This window comes from Necator americanus, chromosome I (genome assembly GCF_031761385.1).
Source record: "Necator americanus strain Aroian chromosome I, whole genome shotgun sequence".
In the NCBI taxonomy this organism is placed as follows: domain Eukaryota; kingdom Metazoa; phylum Nematoda; class Chromadorea; order Rhabditida; family Ancylostomatidae; genus Necator; species Necator americanus.
Window position 1 is genome coordinate 29,428,990 of NC_087371.1, and position 18,528 is coordinate 29,447,517.

The window sequence follows — 18,528 nt, forward strand, 5'->3', positions numbered from 1 at the left end:
CGTGTCAAGATAATAAAGAAAGACTCAAGATAATAAAGAAAGACTAACTAGAAGGCAGCCAGATTGTCGAAGATGCTACCGGTAGGCCGCGGCAAATTGCACATTGGCTACTCACCAAAAATATCCTCCAGGTATATTTGCTCGAATCAGTACGAGGTAGACGTTACTGCAAGAATTAGAAGTGAGTCAGTACATATGTAGAATATTGTCCATGTTCGACTGTCTTTGAATCTCGGCATGTTGAAACGTAGTTTTAACTGATTTCCCTGAGCTGTGGCCAAGATTGGTATCGATCTTTATTAAACAGCGGCTAACGTTTCGGCGATATCGCCTTCGTCAGAGCCTGGAAAACTCGAAGCCATTAGTGACCTATCCCCTCAAGCGCCTCACCACCCTACAGAAAGCACCCAAACGGTAAGCAAACTCAAACAGCAACACATAGGCTAGTACTTACCTCATTAGCTAGACTTGTTAACTCAGCAGACCACCACGTACCACAACTACGAGTCACAAGGGTTTTATATAGGGACCTCACGGCCCGCCCCGTAGATCAAAATCCGCATAGGTCTTGATACGGGGATAACTCGTTTGTGATCGCAATGCAGTCATCCTTCTTGTTCATTTTTGGACTTTTGGCGGTTATCCAAAAGGCCTCTAGCGTTCTGCGTGCTGTGATTTCGGACTCGTAGGATAATATACGAACTTCTACCTCTACTTCGGAGTTTGGATGACATATTCTACGGTGTGCTCCAAGTGGGGTGAAGGTTTTTGATTTTGCGAGTCCATCTAGATGCTCCTTGACCCTAATACACAATGGGCGTCCCGTTTCCCCTATATAATCGTCACCGCACAACCTGCACGTGATACGATACACCACTCCCGATATCATGCAATCACCCTCTCTTCCATACGGGGAAACCACGCAGCTGGGAGTTGTGCAGAGTCGATCATACACACGGTTACGTACCAGCTGACCTTTGGGCAAGAGAACAGAATAGCTGAGCAAGTATCCTTACCCTCCATACCTTTCCCGCGTATGATGTATAAACCACCTGAACCCAACCCCACGGTAGACAACAAGTTTCGAGTGTTCGCAACATCGGTGTATTCCGTTTTGGAGCGTTTCTCGAGAAAACACGTAAATTTCAATCTAACTGTCGCGCAACGTCGAGGCCTACGTGAGATTCGCAATCTTATTACAGCTGGAGAAATCAAGGTTTCCGTTAGTGATAAGGGAGGCGAATTTGTTGTCCTATCACGTGAACTAGACAAGGCGATAACGAGACAACATCTTGAGGATGACAGTCTATATGTCCCATCTTCCGCCAATGAGTTTAGAAAGCAATATCGCCGCCTAAACAGGGTTTGGGTAGAAACGGCTGGAACAACAGGGCTCCCAAAAATCTTTATTACGCGTCTCAAGAACGACTTACCCGCATGTCCAGTCCTATACACGCTAATCAAAACTCACAAGCTCTCTGAAAATGGCCTCACTTCGAACGATCCACGTGACTTTAAAGTGAGGCCTATCATTAGTGGTATCGGGGGCCCCACGGATAGAATTTCCTGGCTGCTCAACATAATCCTAAATCAGCTGCTCAGATATGTCCCTGCCCACCTCAGCAGTTCTAGCAACTTCCTAAAACATCTCCGCAGTACCTCATTTGAGTGTGAATGTGTAGTAGAGACCTTTGACGTTACGTCACTCTATACGAACGTTTCAAACGATGTAGCGATGCAGGCTGTTCACGAACTGCTCACGCAGCGCCAGGCTTCTTTGAACATGTATGGATTCAGCATCAGGCAGATCATGACATTGATAAACGAATGCCTGAATTGCTCTATTTTCCGATGGTCGGGACAGTACTACCGACAACTTAGAGGCCTAGCTATGGGACAAAGGCTGGCACCCACTCTCGCCATTGTTTTCATGGCCAAGATCGAAAAGCCTATAATAGACCGCAAACCACTGCTGTATTATCGTTACATAGATGATTGCTGCGTCGTCTGCTCAACCCAAGCAGAACTAGACGCGTGCTTCAATCTTCTCAATCAGCAGTGTCCGCACATTAAGTTCACAAGGGAGAGACCGATAGACAACTGGTTGGCTTTCCTGAATGTGCACATTTACTTGCGGAATGGGATATGTAAGACTAAGTGGTACCGGAAACCCAGTAGTAAAAACATCTTAATCCACTATCTTTCAGCGCATCCTAGCAAAATGAAAAAAAAATCTGTTATAGGTAACGTGTACAGGACGGCGGCAAGAGTCTCATCGAGTAGCCAGGAAAAAACATGGTCTATAAATGTGGCCCATAAAGTAGCAATGTCCAATGGGTACCCAGCTGGAGATGGTGCTACCCGACAAGCACGGTATCCCTCTCGAAGACCCAACGTAGTGGATGGCCCAGAGAAGATCCCTTTCTGTTTACCTTATATATCTGATGATATGAGCAGAGCAGTACGGGGCTGTCTACGAAAAGCGGGTCTAGGGAATGACGTGAGGGTTGTGGAAATACCTCCAGCAAATCTCAAGGGTCAGCTGGTACGTAACCGTGTGTATGATCGACTCTGCACAACTCCCAGCTGCGTGGTTTCCCCGTATGGAAGAGAGGGTGATTGCATGATATCGGGAGTGGTGTATCGTATCACGTGCAGGTTGTGCGGTGACGATTATATAGGGGAAACGGGACGCCCATTGTGTATTAGGGTCAAGGAGCATCTAGATGGACTCGCAAAATCAAAAACCTTCACCCCACTTGGAGCACACCGTAGAATATGTCATCCAAACTCCGAAGTAGAGGTAGAAGTTCGTATATTATCCTACGAGTCCGAAATCACAGCACGCAGAACGCTAGAGGCCTTTTGGATAACCGCCAAAAGTCCAAAAATGAACAAGAAGGATGACTGCATTGCGATCACAAACGAGTTATCCCCGTATCAAGACCTATGCGGATTTTGATCTACGGGGCGGGCCGTGAGGTCCCTATATAAAACCCTTGTGACTCGTAGTTGTGGTACGTGGTGGTCTGCTGAGTTAACAAGTCTAGCTAATGAGGTAAGTACTAGCCTATGTGTTGCTGTTTGAGTTTGCTTACCGTTTGGGTGCTTTCTGTAGGGTGATGAGGCGCTTGAGGGGATAGGTCACTAATGGCTTCGAGTTTTCCAGGCTCTGACGAAGGCGATATCGCCGAAACGTTAGCCGCTGTTTAATAAAGATCGATACCAATCTTGGCCACAGCTCAAGGAAATCAATTAAAACTATGTAGAATATAATTTGAAAAATAAGTGAGCTCTAAATGTGCATTCGGCAACACAGTTGTACTGTTTGACGTTGATAAAGAGATGATCAAATGTTCGATCCCCCCCGGAACCATTATTTTTGCAAAACGAAAAAACAGCTGGAAAAGAAGGAGAACACCTTTTAAAACAATTTTTACACTATTTCCAATTATTAACAAACAATATTACTCATCGACAATGGAAATGAACGGATGAGAGTTCGATCCCCACAGGAATCTAGTTTTTTGCAAAACCGGAAAAAATCACTGAGGAGAACATTTCACCGGCAGTTTTTTTTGAAATTGTATTCAGAGCACTGCTTTCCACATACAAGTGTTATACAGAGGTTATTTAAGCGATTAGAACGAGGCCTTAATTGGAAATTACCGCTGGACTGGTCGGATTTTGTTACCTTGAAATAAACATGAATAACTCACTAACAAAAAGGCGCAGGAGGATAAAGCTGGCAGCTTTGTGTAGATGAAGATTTGCGCTACAAAATGGTTAAAAAATCTTTTTTAGGGACCCTCTTGTCTTTTTGAAACCTAGTTGAGAAAAAGTTGATAAATTTGGCGTTTTTCCCAACTTTTTCTCAACTAGTTTTTTTAAAGATGAGAACCACCTGTAAAAAATTAAAAACAAATTGTGTTAGCAAAAATCTTCCTCTACAACATGCTGCAAACCGACTTCGTCTTTATAAACTAAGAGCCGAGTTATGGAAATTTGTTTGAAGTCACACAGATTTTGACGCGTTGCCGAAAATCTGAGATTTCGCTCTTTTTCCAGTCGCGAGGATACGGTAGCGCCGTTGAAATTCGACTCCATATTTATACAGAGCACCAAGGAAAACCCTTAACTGCAAATTTTGGCCTCTGTAGGTGTTCTGGTTCTCTCAAAAACAAGTTGAGAAAAACTCGAAAATTTGAGGCAAAAATTGAGATTTTTCTCAACTAGGTTTCAAAAAGACTAGGAAAGCTAGAGGAAACAAACTTTGTAGAAATATAGAAGAAATCTCCCTCTACAGATCGCAGCCAGCTCTATTACATAAAATTCACTTTGAGCGTAGATATTCAGAAACTCGTGGAGCCTACTTTGTACTAATTTTAACCCTATTTCCGCCTGTAGATGTCTTTTTTTCGCTCACCAACAACAATTTTTGCAACAGAGCGTGTAATGGCCAATTAACAGGTGTCCTTATCGAAGCCTTTGTAATCGCACATAAATAAGCGATCAATAGTGAAAGGTCACGCATAATGCACTTTATCTGCACTACACTTACCAGCTTGAGCCAGCGTACTTGCTTTTCATTGCAGTTATGCTTCTACTTTTACTTAGTGCTCTTACACTTCGACCTTTCAACGCCACGTTTCCGTACCACTGCGGATCTTCAATATGTTGAACTGGCTGTAACGGAAGAGTGCCGAAGCAATGTGCAAGCTATGAAGATTGCCTCCTATGGTCTCCTAGTACTCAAAACGAAGTCACCTCTTGTTAGTTTCATTTCTTTCATATAAATTAGTAACACAATTTTGTAGTGTAGACTGTAATTTTGCAATTTTGTTTTGTAGAACTGTAATTTTGTAGTGCTTAGACCTGATGGGTTTGAAACAAGACGATTTTTTGAAGAATTTTTTTTTATTTTAGAAAGGATGCTATTGCCACTGGTACGTTTCCTTTGTCTACGAGCTTCTTCTTTCTCCTTTCTGAGGGACTTCCTCTTAGTTCAGGTAATGGGGACTGCCTTACCGCCTTGCACGTACGACGACATATGATTTTCCATGGTTTGTGCCACCGAAGCGACTCCGACATCATCAAGCATAAGTTGGAGCGTAAAAAAAACTAAGTCGTCCATCTTCAAGATTAGCTCAAAAAGTGCACTAGTTTCATCATCAGAATTATGAAGAATAAATTTGTTAAAAATCATTTTGTGGTTTGTGTACCCTCTTTTTAGCTTAATTATTTATGCTACAATAGTCTTCCTCAACCGCAACCGCGAGTCTTCTTCAATCATTTATTCAAATATGGAACAAATTTATTTTGAACTCAAGTACTGAATATGCATCATTGACGTTTTTTCTTCCTTGAGACAATTTTTCCATTTTTTAGTCCCAGATATCGGGACCTGAAAAAAAAACCTTAGAATACGTTTCAGTAGTGAATATATTCTGATATGCGGTGAAAACATAACATTCACTGCTGATCCTCCTTCAAGTTACAGCACTACGTCTGAAAAAAGCAGTTTTCACTTCTGTTTTTCTGCTGAATGTTGTATACCTAAATTACCCTAAATTTTGTATGCCTTAATATATGTTTATTTTAAATCGGCAACTCCGTCTTCCTTTTTTCTTTGCTCCTTACATTTTTTCTGATTTTCCGACCTCTAGTTTGATTTATTCTTAATTTTCCGACCTCTAGTTTAATTTATTCTTAATTTTCCGACCTCTAGTTTAATTTATTCTTAATTTTCCGACCCCCTCTTACGACCCCTTCCCCACCTCCTCCTCCCCTCTGATCCGACACTCCTCTTACGACACCCTGTTGGGAAATTCTCAACACACGCTTGATCCTGTTCATGACACGTTGCTATATTTCCCGACATTTTTCTCCGATTAGGAATTCAAAAATCAGCACACTCTCTCATGAACGGCTCCCTATCTCTAAAACATCTGAGCAGAGCAAGGATCGTAGCATTTTTTTTGCGGTAAACAACTCGACCAACTCGGACTGCAAACTCACGAGACCTTCATAGATGTGCTACAGAACCATGTTGTTGCATCAGACGCGTCAGATTGTCCGCTGCCTACGTCTTCTCGCGCAGTCGCAGTTTGAAGCAAAACCACAGAAATGAAATGGTTCAACATCTGCTGTGCTGCAATGATCTGCTCGTAGTCGCATGCCGCGGTTAAAAATTGCATTACCTCGAAGGCATCGGTAAACAGAATTTTATGCATCCCTTTGTGTATCGTTGTGTGAAACCAACATCGGAGGTCTCAGCATATTCAAAATATTACTTCAATCACCTGTGCTTCTATTGATCAAAAGTTTGCTTGAGCGCAAACCGGTAATACTCGCATTATTTCTGATTTTACGCAAAGGTTGCTCAGTGGTTTCTCTTCTCACAAGGGACTCGAAAAGCATCGTATCATTTCTTGAAGGACTTCGTGAAGAGGTCTGACCATCGGTTCGGCGGTCTCCCTTCCAGGTGTTTGATATCGTGTGACTTCCATCCGCTTACAGCCCTGCGATAGTTGTCGAAACACACTACTCAGCCGCCCTCTTACTTTCCTTGGCGTTTGCTACAGCGTCTCTTACCTTCCATCGTCGACGAAGGACTGAACTTCGTATCCTTTCTTTTACTTGCGGAAAGCGAGGTACTCCTGGGGTCACCTTTTCAATTGAGCTTTCGATAACTCTGGTCGTATTTTCCTGCTTCCGAAATGCCCAGGTTTTCCAAGCAGGAACAAGGTCAATTCAGGAAAAACGAGGGTGCTCAACATTGTTGTTGAACGGAAATATGTATCGGAACCACTCAAGTGACAGCAAGTAACCCACGATTCAGTGCTTTTTGGCCCTCAAGCAGCGGCAGTTTAAGCAGCTTGCACTGAAAAAAAATCTATACACCATAGTTCGAACCCAAATGGTAATTTGACATTTCTTATCTATCAACTCTCAAAAAAACTGCTTTTATTGATACTTTATGGAACATGATAAAGTAAACCAAGTCTAAGCTTGTAAGGATAACGCGGATCCAAAATGCTGGGGAGCACTGGTTCGGAAAACATAAGGAAATAGTTTAGATGCAATTTCTCTAAGTGTTGGACTGTCTTATGAAAGAAAGTCAAAAGATCGAAGAAAAAAAAAATAAAAAATAAAAATAGTGATCCATGGTTGTTAGTTACGGATCCACGTTCCTCAATAACACCCTACATTTCTGTTTTTCACATTGTGTTGTTTTGTGCTGTTGTCATAAATATGAGCCGTGGATAGGATAATTACAACATCCTCAATTTTGCAAATTCGGGATTGTATTGCTTTCAAAATACGTTGAAATCCTCCTTTCGCAACGTAATTTTTCGGCAATTGATTATTTATTTTTATCGCATTTATTGAAGATCAGAGTGTCGTTGTTTCAACTGTTCATAGTCCAGAACTGGTTACCAAAATCTTCCTTTAATGTAGAAGTGTAAAATGAAAGTGTATAGTTGAAGGAGTCGTGTACAGAAAAGCGCAAACAGATCATACAGATTTTATGTTTTTAAGTTGTCCTTGATAGTGCTGCATATTTCTTTCAAATCACATGCTTTTTAATCAAGCCGTTTGTGTGCCCTAAGAGAAAATATTCTAAAAATAAGAAAGGAGATCACCAAACGACCTGTTCTTAAGACGACCCTGTTCCTGAAATCTCTACATCTCGCCCTATCATTTTCTGAACATGTTATCCTATCTAATCTTCTCTTGTTATTCATCGTTATTTAGGGTTGAAGCTAACTCGAGGATTTTGGCTCAATTATTTATACCTGAAAGGTATACATTCTCTTAAGTTGAAAACATCTAGTTGATAAACAAAAAAAAGTACGAAAAGTTTTGGAAGTGCTTCAAAGAGTAGAATAATGGACGAACATTTGAAAACTGGGTCCCAAGCGAAGATGTGGGGTGGCCCACATTGATTGTAGCTTAAAATGTAATAAAACGATGTAAGTGCGGTTTTGGTCATTAGTTTTTTTTTCTTTTCTTTTTCTCTTCTTATTTCATGTAGTTACTATAACAGAGAATATTTTGGAAGTTAGGAAAGAAGATAAAAGAAGGACTTGCACTAGAGACAACGTTGTTCTTGAAACGTTCACCTCTTGCCTTATCATTTCTTAAAATCATGTACGATCTATTCTGCGCTGGTTGCTTGTGGTTATGTAGGCTTGTAGTTAACTCAATCATTTTTATTCAGTTTCTCAATTTTTGCTAAGCTTAAGTTATATGGTAGACTTTTCACAGTCTCTGGAAATCCCAATGTTCTGAAAAAAACCTGGGTAAAATGAAACACTAACAATTTCTTTTGGTTTATATAAAAGGATAAAGGATAAAGTCACTGGCGTATCAATCCACTTGGGATGCGCCAACGTCTTTTACTGCAATTCGTAATCGATGAGGTTTTGGAACGCGTGTTGGCCTATAGAATGACTTGCGGGGGCCAACCGATGATCAAGTCAGTGTTTTTATATTCCCAGACAAGTCTGGTGCCAATTTATCGACCTCGGAGGGATGAAAGCTTTGGTTTGCACTAGGGCGGTTTCGAACCCTCGACCGTGTGACTACAATGGCTACCGACTGCGCCACACCCGCCCTTTTGGTTTATATACAGGTATATATATCGTATTTCACTTGAAGACTATGGAATAAGGCCGATCCAAATATTCCCTCCTGCTTTATTTTTCAAATGTTTGCCCATTTTCCTCCTTTTTAAACATTTTAGATTCTTCTTGGACTTGCTCTTATTTTTTTCTTTGGATGATTTCACTTTGAACAGAACTATGACTATATGAATAAATAATTGGAAACACGAATAAATAACCGACCGAAAATGCTCGAGTTAACTACAAGCCTAGCAACCAGCGTAGAGTTTGATCGGATATGATTTTTAGAAAATGCGGAAGAGGAGAACGGAAGAGGTTTCAGATGGAGATTGATTAATTGATTGAGAGGTTGATTTGAGTTTTGATCTCCTTTCTTATTCCACAATATTTTCCCCTATAACAAACAAATGGTTCGATTGAAGAGAACGTGAATTGAATGAAATGTGCGGCATCATTAAACACTGTTCAAAAAACATTAAATCTGTTGGTGATCTGTTAATAATTCTCGAGACAGTACTTATCCAAACACACATTTTCATTTCGCACTTTAACAATGATGTAGGATTCTAGTGACTAGTTTTGAACTATAGATAGTTGAAACAACGTTATTTTAATCTCGAATAAAAGTTGCGAGCACAGTAATTAGCACAGAGCAAACCGGTAGTGACGACAGATTTTGAAGCAAAGTAACCCTTAACTATCAAAAGTGAAGACTTTGCAATAGTCCAGCCCTTGTTGCAACTGGCAACGCAACGTTAACAGCAGAGTTGTAGCCGAAGTTATCAAAAAAAATTAGCATGGACATTGTGTATTTATTGTCGAAAAGTTTTGACTGAAGAATAATGAGGAAGTTCTGGTGACAAAGCTAATTTCCAAAGACATTTTGCGCTCTTATAATCTTTTCCGCATGAAAAAAAACAATGTGCAGAGTTTCTAACTTCAGACGGTCATCTGGAGCCGGCTATACGAGCCTAATTCCTATTAACTCGCGATGGCTCTGCTTGTATTATCCTGATATTGCTGTGCTTACGTCCCAGCACACAGTCAAACTAACCGATGTAATGGAACGAGCATGAAAACTTTTGCCCGAACACTCTTCGACCTGGGCTACTCGGGTTTACCGATGTCGATAGGGAATTCAAGCGAGAGGTAAGTCTTGAAGGATATGCAACGGTGACAATTGGATGGATTATTTGCGTGCTCTAGCTGCAGAACAAAAGAATGAACAGAGCTGTTTTCAAATGGGAGGAACCTCCTGGAAGGTGCGGGCAACCGCGTCAGGAGATAATACGACACCCCTGATTAAGTTAACTCTAGTAAATCAAAGCAGTCAGTTTCAGCTTCAAACATGGGTGACCTATGAACGCTAAGAATCGCTAAGCACAAAAAAAAAAAGCCACATCAGTGGTCACGATAAGAAGGTACACCACAGACGTTCTAATCGAAAACACACTTCTGCACCAAATGTAGCCGATTGAAGGGTCCTTAATATCCCGAATGCCATAAATTAAGGAAGAAAGATCACGGAAGATTTTTTTTAAGAGGTTCAAGAAACTTTCAAGATGGTTCAGGTTTAAAACTCCGTGGATATCGACGGCCGTCAGCTAGGCAATGCAATTTTTGAACTTCTGAATGCAGTGGCATTTATTGTACTTTTTTTAGAGTTAAAAACATTCTCTCTTTATTTCCATCCGTTCGGATTTTATCAAAGGGAACACGTAACAAAATTTTTGCTGTTCGCGTCTCAGCAGATGTAGGTAGAGTAAAGGATTAAGCATACGAATACAAAAATTATCACACTCAGTTCTTCTCCCTCTTCGCCTTCCTCTTTTGACTCTTTGGATTCATTAATTGAACCCAGCGGATCTTTTAAAAGCAACTTTTGCACGGACATAACAACCTTCCATTTGATTTTGAGACACTCAGGGTAGGTGGATCAAATTTCATTGTTGCCTTCAAATATTTGTTCATTTTGCTCGTCTCAATAATTTAAAGGTTTACATTCCGCACTTGTTCTTACTGTTGTGAACTTGAGGAGCATCATAAGTATATTAGTTGAATAAGAATTTGAACTTTAACATGAGTCAGAACTTGAAAGGAAGAAGCTAATTCTGGAAGATAGAAGCAAAGAGGAAAAAAGAAGTGCTGTTTATTCTTTACAATTCATTATTCATTCATGCTTCGTTCTGAACGAGAATAAACATCACTTTAGGGAAAATGGAATTGAAACCTGAGATTAATTTTAATTAAGGGGAGTATATATTGTATAGTACACTGATTAAACCAGAGAATATGCTCCGTTTGCGAAGAAACATGTCGAATGAAAACAGTCGCATTACAAAAACCCTGCCAGCACAAATTATCAATGTTCAGCAAATCACTTTTTGAAAGAATGTTAGATTCAACAGGAAACAGGCAAGTTTCTGCTTATTTTGATCGGTATAAAAGGCGTGAAGTATTTTGAAAGCCAGACTTCAACAATGCACTTCCATCCTGTGGTAAGTTCTTTTCTTCGTTCTCTTACAGATCCAGGATCCACTTCAAATATTCAGAAGTTGCTGATCACCTTTGCCGTCATCGACGTTGTCAGTGGGTTCTTTGCTATTGTATTTCATAAATGCTCCTTGAATAAGTTAAACCACAAACTTGGAACATGGGTGAATTAACATCCGGTATTCTATAGAAGGTGTTAAGAGTTAGATTTGGCGAAGTAGATATTAGTAAGTTTACGGCAGCGGTGTAGTGGCAGTTTCCTATTGTTTTAAGACGGAAAGTTTTACAGCGGGACAATCCAACTCGCCTGGTGGAAGCGATCCTACCACAACCGCGGCAGGTGTGACTACCACCACGATTGCTCCGAGTGAGTACGAATTTTTCGGCCTTTCTCTGAAATTAATGAAGACGTTGCTGGTAAACTTTGCCTGCGAAGCATCTACACGAATTCCTTTGTACTCTTCGATGATGCAGCAGGACATCAAAAAAAGGGCAGTTGGCTTCATGTCTGCTTCTACAGAGCTAAGCCCGTATGTCAATGCTATTTCGGTGCTTTTCCTCCTCTCATATAAACCAGGAGGATCACCTGGAGGCTTTTTGGGATGAACGAGGACGTGCGCCAACGTAAACTTAAATCAAATAGTTTGATATGATATTTCATGAAGGACATAAACTGGAGAAATTGGGGAATACTTTGCAAATATCTGCTTTTTCTCCACTTACTTATTACACCGTGAATTTTGACAACCGAAATTTAACCGTGAATACCGCTCAAACTCTTATTCCAATCTTATTTTCAAGGTGAAAACACGATGTGCCCACAAAACCAAGTGATAACCGATGCTGTAAGGAATACATTCCTAACACGATTCAATCAGATAAGGTGTGCTGATTGCTGCAGCTTCTACCTTGATTGCTGTAACTTAACGGTAAATCCAATAGATCACGAGTTGCTCGAGGTCTTTTCGTCACTAGTTCAGGAGTGTATGCTCGTCAGGCATCGAAAATGATAAGGCTTGTGAGTAAAACCGTGAGATTTCTAAACGCTTTGTAGAACAAACATTATTTCCCATATTCTAGACCTACAGTTGCCCCGCAGAGACCAGTGCCAACAACTGGGCTGTACGGTGCCAGAACATGGACTCGGGGACAACTGCTTATGCTGAAACCAGATACATTTATCAGGGAACTACTGCTGTCTATGACACCGTCGCGAGAACGGTGGACAACTTCAGTTACATAGACAAACCTACCTCTCTTTTACATTCTTGTTCAGGCTGTGAACTCTTGGAGGGATGAAGTAAATACTGGACGTCTGCCCATGTCTGGGACGACACCACAGTATATTTACCAAACAAATCTTGGAATACCAAATTTTGCAAAGGTAAATCATAAGATTTTGACTCAGAAAAGAAGAAAAAAGATATTATAAAACTGAGAATATTTATGCCGTAACTTAAGATGGTTTGGGACACTGAGAGGCAAGTTGGCTGCTCGATAACAAGATGCTCTACATTTACGAACGTGGTTTGCCACTTTACTCCAAGGTGCGTTAAACTTCCGATTAAAATTAGATTTGACACGTGAAGAGTTTATTCTTCAGAGGAGGTATTGCTGGCACTCCAATGTACAAGGTAGGGCCTAACTGCAGGCGTTGCGCAAGAATTGCATTGCCCACCTGTTCTGAAGGACTCTGCAGCCCTTGAGAGGACTGGAAGAAACGGTGTCGAGATTTCTCCCACCTATCTACAGTACAAATAAAGTACTTGCAATGCGACTAGTGTATTGTAGTATTAGGGCGTAGACAGTTTTACAAGTCATCTCACATCTAAGTGTAATCACATCTAAGTATAAGTTAATACTTTGAGAAGCAACTCAAGCGATGTGCACAGGTTTTGCCAAAGACAATTGAATGTAAACTCTCCGTTCGCCGCGTGCAACTTTCTTAGCACACTGCTCATTTTTGTTATTTCTCAAGAAATGTGAAAATCGGGGGAGTAATCTGATATATTGCGCAGCACTACTGGTTATTATGTTGGTGAAAATTAAAGGTTGTTCCATGAGAGTAAGCACTCTTTGCTAATTCTAACTTTATTTTGGTTCTTTTTTTGTATAGAGCGGGTGTACCGCAGTCGATAGGATGTTAGGATGTGTGAGTGAACAATACGTTTTTTGTGGTTCGAAACCACCATAGTGCCTACCAAGCCTTTCATACCTGTGTGCTTGACAAAATATTACCAAGCTCTTCATGGAGGATAAAAACTCCGACTTGATACATCGGGCTAGTCTCCACAAGTCATTGTATAAGACAGACATGCGTTCGAAAACTGCAAGTAATGCTGGAATGAAGTGAAAGCTCATTATCGAACCGCAAGGGGATTGATTAGTGCCAGGCATATTGTCTCTTACTTGGTGTGGAGGACTGAAAACAAGCATTTTAGCGTTATTCAATCTCTTTGGGGTGCACTAGCGTGTCTTTCTTCGACTTCTGGGTAAATTGAGGAGGCTACACAAATTGCGGATGAATCCAGTCATTGTTTATTTATGTTTTTTTGTTATGCCAACGAGGTTTAGGTGAGACTCTATTATTAGTCTGACGTTTCGACAAACTCGTCTTTATCAAAGGACTGAAAACGGTTCGAGGTCTTTGATCTCATGCATATCTCATCAAACTCGTCCTCTCTTCTTGCCAAGCCTCGAGGTTCTTCTAAGTGCACCACGAAAGACCTCAAAACCTCAAAAAGGAAAACAAATTGACCTGTCTCCTTATAGGTTGACCCTAGGGTGAATAAGATTTACGCACTGTGCAGTATCCTGAAGAACTGATGTCTGGATAACGTTAAGGAACTGTATATGGGACAATCTTATAACTACAGAGAGCTACGGACGACATGACGTAACTAGCAACTGATAAGCATTCATTTTTGTTATTTATGGCTGGATTTCTGACGGAAATCCAGAATGCTTATAATGGCTTCCCAGCAGTTATTTCTTTCTCGTCCGATACTGTCGTACACTTTAATTCAAACTTATCTCCATCATGCTTCTCATTTTTGTGGCGCCTTAATGGTGTTGTCGAACTTCCACGCCTTTTACCAGCCAAATAATCTTTGATACGCAGGTTCAGCAACCTTCTTTTTTTTCTCAAATATAGACGGCGTTGCACGTCAGACATCTTATTTGGTGGATGACTCCAATTTGCGTGCAATCTCCAGTCTTACCTAATGGACAAACCACCCAACACTCAGAAACACATTGCCTTTCGTAGAATCTGTTGCAAACTGACACAATTTTGCTCGAATTTGGCATTTTTAAGACGTTCAAAGAGTCGTGAACTGCTTGATAAATGAGATGACTCTTTTGGTATATATTACATCAATTATGTTATATCGAGTATTGTTTTACTTTGCTTTGGTTGAATTATATAAGTGCTCAAATAAAACTGCGCAGTGGCATTGCAAGTGTACAAGTGTGAAAAGGTATCGCATGGAAAGCTTGAAAAACATACTGATAAACGCAGCGTCAGCTCATCCTATTGGCATGAAAAAGGCAGTCATCCGAAATATGGTCAAAACATTAGCATTGTGAGCCGATAATGGTACAGCAGAAACAGAAAGTCCATCCCATGAATCCACCTGCGTCTCAGGGCAGGTACAAGGTCGTTTTTGGTCCGCGATTGGCCCCCAATCCGGCATGTGGGACGCTCCACGTAACCTCGCGATTAACCGGCTGTGATCCCTCTAATGAGGGAGATACGTACACGTCGGACCGGCCAAAAGCCAATCAAGTGACTGGGAGGTGCAAGGGAGGCGGGGTGAAGTCCCTCCAACAAATGAGCTCCATTTGTCCAGTTTCTACACATTTTTCCAGGACACTTCTTTTACACGGAAAAGAGAAAAGGCCGCTAACTTCACAAAGCAAACTCCCAGAACCATCATCGACTGGGAGTTCTTCGCTTCGTTTGTCGGCTTTTGGGAAGATGCCGTCATGGACAACATCGACGACGAATATGGACGGCTTGTAGAGGATCTTCAGGATTGTACGAGGAAAGCGAAGAGTTTCAAAACCACGAAGAGACGTCTGTCTCCGGAAACCCTAGAGCTTATACGTCAGCGTGGAGCAGCACGAGCCACAGGGAACCAAGAACTCACGTTCGAACTCGCAAGGCTTTGCAGAGAAGCGATAAAAGAAAACCCAAAATGGCCTAAAAAGCCGTAACATCTGAAGTACCTACCGTCAGTCCTCATCAATACACTGGCAATGCTCTTCATTCGTTATCTGCTGAAATGCAAATGCAAGGTTACTAAACAATGTGAACCCAGCAAAAGCATGCTGTTGTCTAAGAAATAAGATCCACAAGACACCGGCAACTATCGCCCAATCTGCTTACTGTCTCTCATCTAAAAGCTCTTCACAAGAGTAATCCTAAACAGGACAGAAAGAACATTAGATGAAGGACAGCTATGCGAGCAAGCAGGGTTTCGGAAACGGTTCAGTACGATTGACCACATACACACGGTTTCAAAACTCATAGAAGTATCGAGAGAGTACAAGATGCCGCTGTATCTGTGTCTCACTATCATCGATTTGAGGAAAGCATTTGATACAGTTGAGACCGAAGCGGTCATGAAGGCCTTGCACAACCAAGGCGTCCCTACTCCAAACATAAGGATACTTGAGTTGTATAGGAACTTCACGACCAAAATTTCCCCATTTTACTTGATCGACGTGAAGAGAGTGCTTCGTCAGGGTGACACCATTTCACACAAGGCATTCAGTGCCTTTCTGAACACGATGCGAGGATTGGAATGGGATAACATGGGAGTGAAAGTTGACGGCCGGCATTTACACCATCCTCGTTTCGCTGATGACATCTTATAATGTCAAGCGTCAATCAGGAGGAATAATGCTAGGCAAATTTAATGAAGCGTTTGAAAAGATCAGTCTTCAGCTGAACCTAGACAATACGATGTTTAACGGATGGTTCTCGGATTCCCCATTTACGTTCAACGGAAAGAATATAACCAGCTACGTATATCTAGGTCGGGAAATCAACAAGCTGAACGAGCGGATTGGGGAACATTTAAGAGCATCAACAACGTAGTGAAGAGGATCAAGAACCTTCGGCATTCAATACCGACGTTCCTTCTGATTTGACCTACGCTTCAGAAACGGGGGTGTTTCGCAAGCAGGAGGAAAATGCGATCAGCGTCATAAAATGCGGAACTGAAAGGGTTATGTTAGGAGTAACCCACTTTAGGGAGGGTGAAGTAAGGGATTAGAAGTTCACTCCTATAACACCGATGGAATATCGGAGACGCTGCCACGTATGCCAAGGAAAGCATAATTAGATGGGCCGGACACGTGATGCATTTCGACGACAATCCTTGGACCAGAGCTGTAAGCGACTGGACACCACGCGACATCAAACGCACAGCAGGAAGACCGTCGACCCGATGGTCCACTGGGCGACATTTGCGCGCTATCAGGAAAAATGGAAGTATTACTGGTGCTCTCTCGAGCAAATCGATGGACAACGGGAGTACAAGTGAAAGACGATGCAGGTGATGGTCAAAACAGCAACAGCAATGTGCACAGGGAATAGAAAACGGGAGGAATCGCTACAACTTGTCATAAGCATACCTAGTTCAAAAGGTTACACGAGATCTAACACCAATCTCGAATTACAAACAAGACAGTGAGAATTCCACGCGAAGGTAGAATTCCTCTGTGCATACCCTTTGTCTCTTACTCCTTAACTGCTATTATACACCGGACTCTTTTGCGAGCACAGTTCCAAGTTGGTGTTGCATTGGTGAACATTCCGTACGACAGCATTAAGCGACAGTTGGTTCGCACAAATAAAATGTCTGACGTGCTACGCCGTCTTTATCTAAGAAAACACAAAGTTGCTGAACCTGCGTATGAAAGATTATTTGGCTGGTAAAAGGCGTGGAAGTTCGACAACACCATTAGGGCGCCAAAAAAATGAGAAGCATGATGGAAATGAGTTTGAAATGAAGTGTACGATAGTGGCGGACGAGAAAGAAATAACTGCTGTTAAGCCATTATAAGCATTCTGGATTTCCGTCAGAAATCCAGCCATAAATAACAAAAATGAGTGCTTATCAGTTACTAGTAACTTCATGTCGTTCGTAGCTCTCTGTGAGCTATAAGATTGTACCACACACAGTTCCTTAACATCAGTTCTTCAGGATACTGCACAGTGTGTAGATCTCATTCACTCTAGTGATAACCTAATAAGGTGTTCGGAAAGTATCCGCCGGAAACTTCGCAGTAGCGCAGATTTTTTGAGATGCTCTGGAAGTTCCCGTTTTAAATATATTATATAGGGACACTACCGCTTGTATACAAATAACATATCTGGCTCTCACTTCCTTGCCTATTTCATCCTATAATGGCCGAACATTCCACACGTATTCGACACGTACTCCTTTACGAGTTCGAATCTGGCCACCCCGCTGCTAAAGCCCATCGGAACTTAAGTCAAGTATTCGCCACTGAAACCCCTTCTGAGCGGTCTGTGCGCGCCTGGTTCTTTTCGGGTTTTTTTTTTCGCGCGCCCTCACGTCGCGAAGAAGACTTTCCAGAAACTTCTGGAGCGAGGGGAAGTTCTATCGCACCCACCGTACAGCCCGGACCTGGCCCCGAGCGCTCCATCTCTTCCGATCTTCATTCTCTTCAGCATCACCTGGAAGAGAAGCGCTACGATGATCGTGACCACCTCGGAAATGATTTTCAGGTTTTCTTCGCCTCCAAGTCGCCGGAGTTCTACGCCAAAGGAATCCGCGATCTTGTGAGACGTTGGCAGAAGGTTGTCGATGTTGATAGAGATTATTTCGTCGAATAATAAAATGTTGTTAAAAAGTGAAATTTTGCCGTATTTTGGCAGATACTTTCCGAACACCCTAATATAAGAACGCAGTGGTTCACCAGGCCCGCTAGTCGGTGAGACAGGTCAGTTTGATTTCGTTTTTGAGGTTTTGAGACCTTTCGTGGTGCACTTATAGCAACATCGAGGTTTTGCAAGAAGAGAGGACGAGTTTGATGAGACATGCATGGGACCAAAGACCTCTAACCGTTTTTAGGCCTTTGATAAAGACGAGTTTGTCGTCTAATAAAGTTATGATATAATAATAAAAATCATAATAATAATAGTAGTAATAATAATATGATTATGTACATATATATATATATGTAACCGATAATAATTTCACCTATACCTCGCTGGCATAACAAGAAAACATGAATACACTTACGCCGAGGTTCAAAAAAGAACTTAATAAGATTTCTAGTCAGTGTTAATTAAGTATGTTTAGTTACTGAGTATGGTTATTCAAGAAACCGGACTATTCAGTTTTGTTCTAGCTGATTTCGCACTCGT

General features: G+C 41.5%; 3 protein-coding genes across 4 annotated transcripts; all 3 read left to right on the top strand.

The window, feature by feature from the left end:
- Positions 1-790: 790 nt before the first annotated feature.
- RB195_007252 (uncharacterized protein) lies at positions 791-2,962 on the top strand (the record flags this gene model as incomplete). The annotated part of the gene is made up of 1 exon (XM_064180785.1): positions 791-2,962. One exon carries the CDS (start codon positions 791-793, stop codon positions 2,960-2,962), a length of 2,172 nt encoding a protein of 723 aa, XP_064037627.1.
- An 8,148-nt stretch (positions 2,963-11,110) lies between these two features.
- On the top strand, positions 11,111-15,341 carry RB195_007253 (uncharacterized protein; the record flags this gene model as incomplete). Of its 2 annotated transcripts, XM_064180787.1 has the most annotated exons (10): positions 11,111-11,128; positions 11,183-11,219; positions 11,413-11,490; positions 11,925-12,006; positions 12,066-12,141; positions 12,204-12,344; positions 12,400-12,507; positions 12,585-12,670; positions 12,727-12,757; positions 14,994-15,341. In XM_064180787.1, 10 exons carry the CDS (start codon positions 11,111-11,113, stop codon positions 15,339-15,341), a joined length of 1,005 nt encoding a protein of 334 aa, XP_064037628.1. The 2 variants fall into 2 exon arrangements, with proteins under 2 accessions (XP_064037628.1, XP_064037629.1); XM_064180786.1 differs by lacking the exon at positions 14,994-15,341 and having other exon boundaries at positions 12,727-12,829.
- A 336-nt stretch (positions 15,342-15,677) lies between these two features.
- On the top strand, positions 15,678-16,004 carry RB195_007254 (uncharacterized protein; the record flags this gene model as incomplete). Its single annotated transcript, XM_064180788.1, has 1 exon — positions 15,678-16,004. One exon carries the CDS (start codon positions 15,678-15,680, stop codon positions 16,002-16,004), a length of 327 nt encoding a protein of 108 aa, XP_064037630.1.
- Between the last annotated feature and the right edge of the window lie 2,524 nt (positions 16,005-18,528).